Here is a 13,888-nt window from a genome sequence, read left to right on the forward strand (position 1 = left end):
CTGTATTTAGTTATAAATACAGGTGTTCAGCCATGGAGCATGGTATTTGCAATCTCCGAAATCTCTTTGCTCTATTATTGCTGATATATTAGTGTAATTTTTTTTCACTCAACCATAAAGAAAAGTGGGTATTTACATATGTTCTTCTTAAGAGTAGTAGATTAATTTTTTGCAAATTGCGTGCATGAGCATTACAGGATGCCACGATTATTTTTGGTCGATATTGGTTAAGTTGCTTCCTTCTTCATATGCATTGTAATAAATTCTTCTGCAGTCAGTACTTCTAATTACCTTATTGCATGCTAGCTTTTGCAGAAGTTCAATTTATGTAATGCTTGTGAGTCAGAATCAAGATCAATTTATAGTTACACACATTACTATTACCTAGCTCTTAAATGTCTGACTTGGCTCCCTAGGAGACTTGAACATGGTATATGGTGTGTTTCAGACAACTTTCTAATCCGAAAGTACTGGTGAAACAGAGATGTGTAAATCAAGTAACAAGGCAGAATCCCACATTGTTCACAAGAACTCGTGAACAGACAGGTATTGTTCAAACCAAAAGAAATGAAATGGGTGAAAACTAAAACAGTTGAGTGTGATTACAAGTCCTGATAAAAAATGTTGTTCTTGTCAGTCAGCTGAGTTGTCTGAGGAAATGAAAGCCAGTATGAGCTCATGGGATTTCCTGTTCTGTGTCATACAGAAGCCACAGGGAAGAATGAGGTCGCTTCACAAATTGTGTGTATTCCAGGGGAAACAGATGTGTATGTGTATGCATTTCAGGTGGCTGAAATTTGAAGAGGATGTTGAAGATGGTGGTGATCGATGGAGCAAGCCTTATGTAGCAACTCTGTCTCTGCACAGTCTCTTTGAGCTGCGAAGCTGTATTCTTAATGGGACGGTCATGTTGGACATGAGAGCAAACACACTTGACGAGATAGCAGGTTGCAGCAAAACTTTTTTTTAAATATTCCTAAATTTTAATCTATAACGAGATGTTTTTGATGATGTCTTTTTATGTTCTTGAAAATGCTTTATTGAAGAAACAGGTAGATGCATGCCTACTGCATTTTTCTTCGTCTGGTTGTAAAGAGCTGATCCTACAAACTTCACTTAAAGGAGCTGCACTGGATGAGTAGGACCTCCTTTGTTACATATTTTAGGATGAGGCCCAGAATTTGCCTTTATGTTCTAATCCCTGAATGTGTTGTTTGTCTTTATTTCTACAGATGAAATGTAAATAACAGCCAGAACATTTTAGGACTTATATGTGCACTTTAGTACCATAATTATTAATCATAACTTGGCTGATGTTAAATTGATGCCATTAGTGCAATTGATTCTTGAACGTCTGGTATTTTTGTCACCTTTAGAAGAGGTGAGCAGAAATAAATTTTGTACGTGTTGTTTGACCTAGTGTATTGAGTGTCCTCACTAATCACGTGGTCATTCTGGATACTATAAAATCAACTTGGAAGACTTTTTCATGTATATATATATCTATATATATATCTCTCTCTATATATATATCTATATATATATACACACACACACACATACGCACGCACCTGCTTAGTCTGAATGCCTTTGAACTAGTTTTACATAATTTTCTTGGTATCTCTTGCTACAGGTACCACACAGTGGAGTGCCTTCTCAGGAATCATGCTAGGCTTAGGGCTGACCAACATACATGGGAAAGACAATGTGTTTTGGCATTAGAAACCTTGGCAATGCTTGAAATGTTTTCTTGTTTTGTTTTGAAATCTTCAAAATTCACTCAGGAAATTGATATTCCTTCATATTTGCCTGACTTACTGAGCAAGTGTGTTCAATACATGGTTTGTAAAAGTAATGTTTTGGTTTATAATTGATTTTTAATAATTTAATTTAGCAATAATCTTAGTACATAAGAAAAATAGTTATTGCTTAATTCTGCGTAAACAGCACTCTTTTAATAGCAGGTATTTTAGTTGGGACTAGGATGTTGTAAGAGATTGCATTAATCTGTTTCATGTTAATTTTAGTGCCGTTACAAAGCAGGCAGGATAACAATCCTTGGCATACGAATGTGTTGTCTGGTTTCTGTGAGCCAGGAATACCTAGTAGGTATTCTTGGTTCTCACTCAAAACAGGAGGGAGAAGGTGGCAGGTTTCCTTCTGAGAAGCTGTAACAAAAGGCTGTGTGTTGCCAGGAATCCCAGGAGGAAGCTGCACTGTACTGACAGACTTTGCTGCGTATAATTTTGTTCGTAAGATATTCTGAGCCATAACCTTTTTCATTGTGAGAAGTTCTGTGTAACTGCAGTTTCCCGATACAGTTAGGTTCTTGAGATATCACGACTGGCAAAATACATTTTAAAAGTTGGCACATTTGTTCTTGTTGATTTGTGCAGGTTTATTTTTTTAAGTTAATTACGGGGGGGGAAAAAAAAAGGCAGCTAAGAAATTGTAGCAGATATTTCATGCAGGCTTTCTTTCCTGGTGTGAGCATATGATAAGATGCCCTTTCGGAGGCTGATGTCGTTTGATAGGTGATTAGTTAGTTTTAGGTGATGTAACTAACTTCTCGTTTTCCCCTTCCCCTGCAAAAGCATGTGAATCGCGTGAAGTTTGATAGAGAGCCTCAGGAACTTAGGGTGTCTGAAGGTGACAGAGGAGTTAGGGAATTAGTCTCATTCTATAATAACTTTCGCTTTTATATAGTTGTACACTTTCGAAATGGGGAACACCAGGCTGAGATTGTCTGAAGTCTGTTCTCCATTGTGTTTTCTGGCTTTGTGTGTTCACTTCTAGTGGAGGGTTGCTGAATACATAAGTGCTTTTATTTTGAAAGGGAGTCACTGTTGAATGTTGGAGTAAATGACAATGAATTATAAAATCCGAAGTAATTTATTTCTTAAAATGATGCTACTAATAAACACTGTCTTTTAGATCCGCATGCTGTGCTTTACTTATTCTCACATTTGCTTGTTCAGTGACATCTCTGAAAATTTCCGGTGGATTCTTGAAGATGACTTTGCTAAAGAAAAGACTTCTCGTTTTTTAAATAGATTAAGCTTTTTTTTTATTATTTGGTGCAACTACAGTGCTTGAGTGTGGTGAAGGAGAGATTTGATAGCTATATACGTAATTTGCTTTGTTGTTGTTGTTACTATGTAGATATGGTTTTGGACAACATGATTGCCTCTGGCCAGCTGGATGAATCCATAAGAGAGAACGTGAGAGAGGCTCTTCTGAAAAGGCACCATCATCAGAATGAGAAAAAATTCAGCAATCGGATTCCCCTGGTTCGATCCTTTGCAGATATAGGCAAGAAACATTCTGACCCTCACTTGCTTGAAAGAAATGGTGAGATAAGTTGTAGCATCCAGTTTGTTCTATCCTGTTAAATAATGTTCTCGCTGGGAGATGAAGGAAAATTCAGCTGATAATAGCAGATAAGTGTTTCCTTCTTGATAAGCAAAGAAGTAATGATAACAGTGTGTGCTGTGTGTAGCTGTGGATGATGGTTCTGTATATTTTTGAATTTACTCAAACTGTCTACTCCTGCCTGTATACACAGCATGCATTGTTGTTTTGAAGTATAGACATAGACCTACATTTGTCCTAATGTTTTTTGGGATATGCTTGAATAAAATGTGTAATGTTTGCAGGATTTCAGCATTGTGGCGTATCTTTGTATGTTTGTCAGATGGATCCTACTTGCTTTTTCAGTCTTTATACTAGAGATGTACTTAGTGGTCATGTCACGAGTTCAGTGATGCTGACAATTATTAAGTTGTAATCCACTTGTTATGAGTAGAAAAAGTTCAATATGCTAATAGTGAAGAAATTACTTTTAGCTGGGACACAGTTTATTTTTACCGTGTTTTGTAGAGAAGGATCTAACGGGAGAAAAAAAAAAAACCAAACCCATGAAAGATATTTGCAATGATTTATAGGCTGCACTACATCTTTTATTGAACCAATTCCTGAAAATATGCTGGAATATCAATACGTTTACTCTAGACATCCAGTTCCAACGTCCAAATAGCGATATATACTGCAGAACAGCATACTTTCATTCTTGTGTTTCTTATGGCCTCTGCTCTGTCTCTGTTCTTTGTTTTCTTTTGCCTTGCATTAACTAAGACACATAATTTCAACTGAAATTTTTTAGTCTAGTGAAAACTTAGTACTGATTTCACAAATCACTCCTAGAAGTGAAGTTTCTTTCCTGTCTTGCAGGATGCCTCATTGCTTGGAACATGTCCACTTATTTAAGTGCTTGTTGGGAGCTGTCAGTTCGATACATACTTGGAGTACACTCCAGCAAATATCTGAGCTTGCTTATGCTTCTTGTTAGCTAGTGAATATGTGATATATGCTGAAATATTTCCCTGATAGTTTCAGATTTTTTTTCTGGGATGAAAATACAACTAATTTATATAAGAGCATAATTTCTTCTATAACTTCTGACTTTTCCTGTTTTATTTAGCAAATGTGAAAATTTAATGTGTAAACTTAGTTTTACCCATCCTTGAACACCTGTATCCCCAGATGTAGTTCTGAGAATTTTGTATTTGAGGAATCCTGCTTGTCAGTAACTCTTCATGTATCACTTCCACTTTGCAGTGCAATTTATTCTAGATACTATTCATACAACAGAATATGGGATGTGTGCTGAAGTAGGAAACCAATATAACATGATGAACTCTTTGCCAGCTTACACTGATTTACTTTATAATCCTATGGTTACCCACTAATAAACCAGTAAACCAAACATGCAGATGTGCATAGTAATTTTTAGGCTCGTTTTTACACCTGTGTGTGTTAGGACATCTCATGTTCGTGGTTCATCACAGACATACTGACAGAAGTCTAGTTGTTACTGTAGTGATTAATATAGACAAAATGAACCAGTTTGTTTTATTGGTCCTCTTGTCTTTACTGCACTGCAGTTTTAATAGCTGATCTCTGAGGCTTTTGTTCTTCATTTAAATCAAATTTCTATCTGTAGGATTCACTCTTTCATTTTTAGAGGAGGAAAAAAAAATGTATGTGACCTTTACCTAGGCATACTTTCTGTGCTTCTTTCTTGTAAATTATTACAGGGTTGTTCAACGTATGGGTCTCTAGTGCCTAGTGTGAATGTGAGACTAAATGTGTCTAGTTTGCTGTTTCCTTGCTTGATGGCATGGTATGTGAAAATAGCACGTTTTTGATTTCGGGGATTGTAGGAGAAGTAATCAGTACTCTTCACAAGGAGACTGCCATCTCAGGAAAAGTGTTTGTGGTAAACAGGAGGAATGGTATCACTGCACCTTCTAATGGAAGTACTGATACAAGGATAGACAGTTTGTCTTTCTGCTTAAGGAAGAACTGAAATCCATTACAAACCGAAATCTGGGGGAACCATGACAAGACTATGTTCTCTTTATGTGAAATTAGTGGGGCATCGAAACCGGGTAGGGCAAGAAAAGTAACAATGGATTTTGGAGATGTGTGTTTGGTTTTAGGCAAATGGGGATACTTGTTAAGTCACAGCAAGAAGAAATGGAGGAGGGACTGTGTATCTCATCCTTGTGCCCTCTTCTAAAATGTGTATTGAGACTACAGCTAGCTACGAAACTTCTTATTAAAACAAGACTTATTGGAAGATGGTCGCGTTTAACATGATTAGATATGTTTAATCATGTTCATTGCAAAAGATTTTAATTTAAAAATGAGCAGTTCTTTGTTGGATGCAGTTAACTGAAGTCTTGCAATGTTTTTTGCTGCTAATGGTTTTTTTAGTGTATTTTTTGATGGCACTAAAGGTAGCAGCTGTGCAATTTGGAATAAGAAATTCTAGGAAAATTTAAGAGTCAGTTTCAAGAGATACAATTCCTTTTTTTTTTTTTTTTATATATTAACAGGTCTTACTGACTTTAAGGTAATATCTTCTCCCACATACCTTTGGCATTCTAATTAGTACTCATCAGTAATTTCTGACTTTTCTAATGTCTGAAATCAGATTTGCTCTTATCTCTTGTCTTACTTGCATGAGTGTGACACTTTTGGCCTGTAAAGCTTGCAATTTACCATGTAAATTGTTAATGCATATTTGAGTCTGTGGTTTTTTTGTATATCCCTGTTGTAAGCCTCATGGTGTTTCATTTGTTTTATCTCAGGGGAAGGCCTTTCAGCCTCCCGCCACTCTTTGCGAACAGGTCTCTCTGCCTCAAATATATCCTTGAGAGGAGAAAACCGTTTGTCAGTTCTTCTCAATTACCTTCTTCCTTCTTCAAGAGCTGGAACCCCGGCAGCCTCAAGGTGTACAACCCCCGTAACTACCCCTCAAAACACACCACCCTCCAGCCCTACCTGCAGCCACCCGCCAACCACAAGTGCCCAGCCAAATCCACTTCAGGGCAAGGAATTGCTGGTGTCACCTGCCAGCGATGATATTCCTTCAGTAATAATCCACCCACCTGAGGAGGACTTAGAAGTGCAGGAAAGCCAGGCAAAGAAGACAGAGGAAAATACTGACAAAGCACCAGGCAACTATCGAAATTTAAGCTGTCCATGTGTGATGCTCTCTGCATCTGGATCACTTGCATTGCAATGTTTTTGGCACACAACTTGGGCACAAGGGACTATGATAACTGTTGCCTCTACCTGCATGTTTTATTTCTTCTCAGTTTTGACTGTGTTCTTGTTTGGCATTTTTAACTTTTTAGCTTTTCACTAAAGCCAGCAGAAAAACCGTTTTAATTAACCTCCATTTGTGTAATTAAAAAGGAATATGGTTTCAAAATATAATATAAAGCAAAATGTCAAAAATGGTGGCCTTTTCCTTTCACTCACCTACAGTCCATGTCAGGTTTTGCTTTGTTGTTTTTGTCAGTGGTTGAGTTAATATTTTTAAACCATTGTTTGATATCCTGAGATAGCTACAGCCGAAGATGTGGTGAACTATTAGAGATGAATATGAAAAGAATTAGGAAGGATGCAATTATCAGTGGTGTTCGTAGTTTAGTTGTATCATGAAGTCTTTAAGCAGTTTTATTTTCGCTTTTGTGCTTTTAAAAACCAAGGTCGTTAAAACCAGTAGTAGTTTATGATGGGACTGGGAGGTTCAGTTCACCTACAGCTCTTTCCAGATAGCTATCGGTTAGTGCACTGCTTTAGCATCAGACACTTGGTTTCTGTTTCATCGTGTTTGATAGACACAATAGGATAAGGTAGTTAAGAGTTTAGAACAGTAGGTCAGAGCTCAGCAATTTATTAATTTGTTGTCTTACAAAGCTATTGTTCTTTACATGTAGAAAGGTATGTAGATGTATAGATAAGCTGAAAGACAGGATGGAAAGTTCTGATGATTAATTGTTTTTAGTAAATGTTTCATACCTTGTGCATTCTGCATACATACTGTTACACTTGATTGACTTTTGCAAAATTATCACCTATTTAGAGACTTCAGGATTCTTCTAGATAGATCATGTTTTTAAGGGGATCACCTTTTTTTTTTTTTGCCTTCAGACTCCTCCTGCTTTTTATTTATTTGTGTGTCTGTTGTGTCCGTGTGTGTCCCCCCCCCCCCCCCCCCCCCCCCCCCCAAATTTGTCTTGCCAAAATCGAGCTTGTGGGTTTGTCTGCTTTATGCCTATGTGTACGGGAGGAGTAGGGGAACATGATTTCACTCAATTCTTTGATCAGTGAGGCTTTTGTTGGTTTCCTTCCTCGCTTGTTTAGTAAGTAAGAGCACACTGTTACATGCAGCAGTGAAAATATGCTGACAGAGAAAAGGCTGTGGTTGTCTGCCTTTTCATGTTTTGCATGCGAGTCACTGAAAAGGAAAGACCAAATTATGTTGTAGGTTGTCATTTTGAGTTGTAGTAGGGGCCCCATCCTTACTTAAATTCAGAAAAACAAACAAAAAACTCTGACTTCCTTATGGGAAATTAAGAGAATTCACATGAAGATTCTCCTGGGTGATCTTTCAAAAGTGATTAACAGCTGCAGTTGGTTTTCCACTTCTCATTTTTCTGCTCATCTGACAGGAATGACAGCATGCCAGACCCAAGGTCTTTAGAACCCAAGAGAAGGCAAATGAATAAAGATCAAGTACTTGATGCTATTATTATCTCTCATAAAGCTTTTCACCAGAATCTCCCAAGTTGTGTTCAGGTTGCTTTTGTGCCTCAAGGGGATGTTTCTCATAACGGAAAAATCTAAAAGGAATGATTTCCCAGTTAATCCATAAATAAAAGTCTTTCCAGAGAAAGATGAACACCAGTAATGATGGAAGACATTTTTGTTTTCTGGATTCCGCCCCCCCACCCTCCCTTTTTTTTTTTTAATTCAGGAAGTCATCTGACCACAGAAAGACACCTTTTCCTTAGAGATGCCTTCTGAAGACATTCTCAGACTATGACTTCAGGGCTGCAACTGGTCTTAATCTCTGTTTTGGGAGACAGACTCAGAAGGAAACACTGAAGAGGAAGTAATTTTCTGTTTGTTTTTTTTTTTTTTTTTTTTTAAAATCATCTTCGTCCATTCCACTATAGCTTATGACCTGTATTACCTCTCTAGTAATCCAGAATATTGCAGCCAGAAGATTTTCCATGTCTGTATGATTGAGTTGGGTTTGCCTCCTGTGAGGATTAGGAACTGTTTTAATTTTATAATAGATGGCTTTCTTCTGTTTAGCATTCGTCTGTCCTTGGCCATCTGCTATTCAGACTTTATTTTTTAGTCTTTCTAAATAGCTGGAAAGTTGCTGAACTTAACGTGAATTACTGTAAAGGAAGGAAAGAGGGGCACACTTTCAGCCTACCACTTGATTTTTATCAGCCAGTCACCAGTTTACAGTAAGTCAGCCACGTGAAGGGTTCTCTTTAACAATGTTTTTTTTAATTTGGTCATCAGTTCAAGAACAGTTTTTGTTTTCCCATCTTTGAAACTGTTGAATAATGAATACCGTAGGTGGAGCTAGGAAGAGAGCTGCGTCACAGCTAAAGATGAGCACTGGTTCACCAGCATCATTAGGCTTTGTTAATGTCTGTGAACAACAGCAAAGCAGCCTGTTTTCGGGGGTCTTTTTGTTCAATGATATACTTTAAAATGAACTAAAATAATATTTAGAACAGCTTTGCTCTGACAGTAATTACTTACTGAAAATAAGAATTCAGAAATGTTTACATATTTGCCTTCTAGGTTTTGCCTTCTGATTCTTTTTTTTTTTTTCACATGAAGGCTGCATTGGGGTTTATTTTTAAAGATTGATTTTTATTTCCTCAAACACAAATATGGTGTGACTTTGTATTTAGAAGTTTCCTGTTTCATAAATTTTGCCTGTATAATATTGGAAGAGTCATGCTTAGATGTTGAACTCATCTTATTTGCCCCAATTTTTTTTTTTTTTAACTGAAGTGGAGATGTGAGGCAAATGTCTGTATTCTTGTTTTTTTTCCCCCAGGAGATAATGTCCATTAGATTTTTGTGATCAAGGTGTTGAACTAAGTGTAGTTCATTAGAAAATGTACATGGTTTTTAGTGAAGGTAGAGCTATAAGTACTTTAGTGATCTTATGAAGCTTTAATCCAGACTTATGAAAGACTCAGTCCACTGTTGTCTTTCAAAGGAGGCAGGTGGTGTATCTGCATAACAACATCAAGAAGTGTACTGTGTATTTTTTAATGATCTCCTCAGTAGCTTGGTAAGACTAGATGAATTTCTGTCTCAGTTTGAAGAAACTAGTTTGTGGTATTTTTAGTAGTAGGCTCTAATTCTGTATTTGCTGAGCTGGAGAAGAGAATGAAATAAGTGTGTGTTTTTTGTGTGGTGTGTTTTTTTTTTTTTTTTTAATTCATGTGAGATGTGTGTACAAGTGTTCCGCTATTAGAGATGATAATTTTTTATTCTGAGTTTCCCTGCGAGTGTCAGATTGGGTGATGCGCATGAATGAAATGCATTGTCATATGGAAATGCTTGCTCAGGTCTGAAAATCCGTAACCAGTGTTCTCATGTGAGCGCAGCAGTCTGTCCAAGTGGAAGACCAACAGAAAGGAAAACTTTACACGTGGTTTAGGATCAGACAAATGTTTCTGTATCATTGCCAAAACTTGCAAGCCTGAACTGTAACTGGTTGGAGAAATTTTGAAGGCAAACCTTTTAGAAGAATCAATATCACTTCAGTATTGTAGAATCCTTATTCTCTATCCTCCTCCATGATTGTCTCTCCACTTTTTGTTCTAGTCCTTGCTTGCTCTTGCTCACGCAGCAAAAAGTGCAAAATGATGCATTATTACTCATCTTTCATCAGTCATATACATCTTCAGTTACCTTTATTGTTGTGTAGGGGGAAAGAAGTGAAAAAAGTTTATGTATGAACTTTTATATTATGGTGTTCTGCAACAACTGTTTAATATTTCAGTTCTATTTCTAGTCCTGCGAACACATCTTAACCACTCTTACACAGTTAAATACTTTGAACAGCTGATTTCACAGGTGGTTGCTATTAGTTGTTATTGAGAATAATGCATACATCTCGGAGCAGAAGGGTAGAATGTATTTTTTTTTTTTTCTTTGGTCTAGCTAACTGAATGTGATTTTTGTAGTATTAGCTAATTACTTGTGTTTGGTAGGATTCAGAAAGGAAATTGCAGGTTATTAACTTCATTTGGTTTTTGCTTCAGGAATAACTACCCCGCATCACTTACACCCCTGTGAATTGTAAGAATGAAAATTAATGGTAAAAGCTTGGACCTGCATGTCTTCCATTGATATGAAGGCTCTTTGAAAGAGTTTTTTGGAAATATGTTTGGGGATAAAATAAAGCGAATTCAGTTGTCATTTGAAATGCTAAAAAAAGTCAAATGACTAAACTACAAACATGGAGGGATGGAAGTAGTTACGCAGCAGTAGTTATGTTAGAACAATAGCCGAAAGGTGGCCAGTGAGAACTTCAGTTTTATCTTGACGAGAGTGACACTTGACCTAAATGCAAACTTTCTGCATGTAATACAATGTGTGGACTTAAGTCTTTGTCTAGATGGCGTTTTGAAAGCAGGTTAAAGCATGTTTATCACCACATCTGAAAGGTCTAGTGTAGACAGGCAAGGCCAAATGCACTCCTAGCGCGTGTTAAACTGAGCAAGCAAAAACTCTCTAATCCAAAAGACAGGATATGGGCTTGGTTATGCATGCCTAGACCAGCTTTTAAATGGTAGTTGGGTAAGGTGCAACACAGAATCCGGTGAACACCTGGGTTACTTGCCTTTTGCACCCTTCACAGAACCTGCAATTCAGTGTTGCTGATAGCATAGCAAGCTACATAAAATGGTGTCTTAGGGCAGATGGTAGAGGGAAGATCTGTGTTGGACTTGAATAACTGTATTGTACGTGCCTCTTCAGCTAACGTGTTAGAGAGACTATTTTGTATAGTAACATTTGGTCAGATCAATAGTTGGAGCTTTGGTCTGTTGATTGAAATCAGGGTTTGCAAGCTGTCTGTCCTTGATGTAGTACCCTATTTGCTTTTTCAGCTTTAACTACCAGGGTATCATTCCTTGTGGTTGTAGCCTGAGGCTTGCTGAGGTTTTTTACAATTGAAGTAACTGCTGCACGGCAGACTGGATAGCAGAGGTGTTTGCTTTTGGTGTTTGAGGACTTCTGAATATAGTGAAGATGCGATTGACCAACTATTAGAGCAGTTACGTTTAAAATGTCAACACTTATTGTATTTTCTACAAATAAAGTAGCTCTTATTTTCTTTGCTGGTGACTGTTCTGCAAATGGCCACCATTTGGGCAATATTTAATTTTAATTTTTGAAATTATGTCATGGTTTTGACAGCACAGTGACTTGTTAATGTTGCATTTATGATACTAATGTAGGGCGCTCTTACTGAATAACTTGCACATTTGCTTCAAGCAAGCTGCCACACTGAGTTTTGGTCGTGTCGCATACTCATTTCACTTCATACACCATTTTGAACTTGCCTCCTTTGTTTTAATTTAGGGCTATTAGCATCTCCACAGTCAGCACCTGGAAATTTAGACACTGGGAAAAGTGGAGACATTAAAGGTACTGGGACAGGAGGAAGCAGAGAAAACAGCACGGTTGATTTCAGTAAGGTAAATAACATTAAATATCCTAATTTTTAGCACAAAATAACTATGTAACAAAAAATGTGGTGGTTGTAACTGTTCTCTTAGTTGCAGCAAAGACATATACCTGTACACATGTGTACGAGTATACACAAGACATAGGTACAAAGACATAACTTTTATGTATGAGTGTCAGAATATGGCATAGGCTAAATGTGTCAGATGTTTTGAAACTCTTCGCAGTGGGTCTGAATTTTTGGTTTCGTTTGACATCTCTTCAGTATTTTGGTAACTTAAAAGGTGTGCAGCCGCTGCACTTTCTCATGCAGAGGGAGATATTTTCAGATCTGGTATAAAAGACTCCTATAAAAACAATGTTGTAGATGGTGTAACTTTTTTTTTTTTCCCTAGGACTGACTTTTGGGTTTGGTGTGTGTGGGCTGTGGGTGATGTGGTGTGTTTGTTTTTTTTTTTTTTTCTTCAAATCAGGCTTTTAAGGGCAATGTACTTTAAATGTTTTGTGAGTTTGCTGTACAAAAGTTACTGTACAACTTAATCCTTAGAAGTGTATGATACTGCTTACTGAAGGAAACCTTGTGTGAGATTGTAAATCCCTTGTATTTCTTTCATAACTTAAATTTGCTGGTCAAGTTCAATTATGGCTTTTACTATAAAACTCAGTCTGTAGTGTCATCTGTAATGTGAAACACTAGGATAATTGGTTTGCCAAGTTAAATAATTAGATTTAAGGACAGCTAACTTACATTTTAGTTCTCATCTAATCATGGCAGGTGCCATTTATTCCTGCTCCTTTGTCACAGTTTTTATGTTTTTACTTGGCCTGTCCTTCTGTACACCTGCCTTGTCTCCTGTTGGGCAGGAGTCAGCCTCCTGGCACTGTAGTTGTGGCACACTTGGTGTGGGACTCAAGAGGCCATCTGTAAGTTCTCTAGATAGCAATGTACGTGGTGCTTGTGTGTGTGTGTATGTGTGTGTGTATGTGAACGCAGAGTTCATGTGCTGTACCATTTTCTAATGCTGTACTGTAATCATGTCCAGAAATGAAAGTTAAGATTTTCAGCCATCATATTCTTCATGGATGAGAACATGAACATACAAATTATTTTTCAAAATTATGATGTATTTTAAATATGCAGCTGTGAAATAACTAATTGCATTGTAGAAACCATGTGTAATTACATGAACTCTCCTTAATTAATTGTGCATAGATTTTGTTACATCCTATCACGGAATGTTTGTAATCATAAGTAATATTAGAAAAGTGGTTGTGCATCTTGGAGTCTTCTATACATAGTAGGTGGTAATAATTTTAGCTTTTAGAAAATTGTTTATTATTCGTTGGCTGGCTGGCTGACATTTTATATATATGTTTGTCTTTCCTGTACTGTGGGATGTTTAATTTGTTTTTTATTTTTCTTTGTAGCATAAATGTCTAGTAAATACTGATAAACTTATATGTTATAGTATTTCTACTAACAAATGTAAGGGAATAAACACTTGTTTCATCTTTGTATAAATAGGTTGATATGAACTTCATGAGGAAAATTCCTTCAGGAGCAGAAGCATCAAATGTGTTAGTGGGAGAAGTAGATTTTTTAGAAAGACCTATTATTGCTTTTGTGAGGCTCTCCCCTGCTGTTCTTCTCTCGGGTCTCACAGAGGTTCCGGTTCCTACACGGTAAATAAATGCCTAGAAAGTCTGGCTTTACTTATACAATATGATAATAATATTTAAGATCTCAAATAGTTATAAAATTTTATACATACTCTGTTAAGCTCAAGAAATGTAG

General features: G+C 36.9%; 1 protein-coding gene across 6 annotated transcripts in view; it reads left to right on the plus strand.

Moving 5' to 3' along the window:
* Positions 1-13,888, plus strand: part of SLC4A7 (solute carrier family 4 member 7) — an 89,830-nt gene that overhangs the window by 46,213 nt on the left and 29,729 nt on the right. For 2 of the 6 annotated variants that reach the window (XM_075418979.1, XM_075418980.1), the window contains exons 5-9: positions 787-947; positions 3,163-3,351; positions 6,156-6,524; positions 11,989-12,104; positions 13,619-13,776. In XM_075418979.1, the coding sequence (XP_075275094.1) occupies positions 787-947; positions 3,163-3,351; positions 6,156-6,524; positions 11,989-12,104; positions 13,619-13,776 (993 nt within the window). Of the gene's footprint in view, positions 1-786; positions 948-3,162; positions 3,352-6,155; positions 6,525-11,988; positions 12,105-12,957; positions 13,018-13,618; positions 13,777-13,888 lie in introns of all 6 variants that reach the window. The other 4 variants (XM_075418982.1, XM_075418983.1, XM_075418978.1 and 1 more) reach the window with 3 other exon arrangements.

This window comes from Opisthocomus hoazin, chromosome 4 (genome assembly GCF_030867145.1).
Source record: "Opisthocomus hoazin isolate bOpiHoa1 chromosome 4, bOpiHoa1.hap1, whole genome shotgun sequence".
In the NCBI taxonomy this organism is placed as follows: domain Eukaryota; kingdom Metazoa; phylum Chordata; class Aves; order Opisthocomiformes; family Opisthocomidae; genus Opisthocomus; species Opisthocomus hoazin.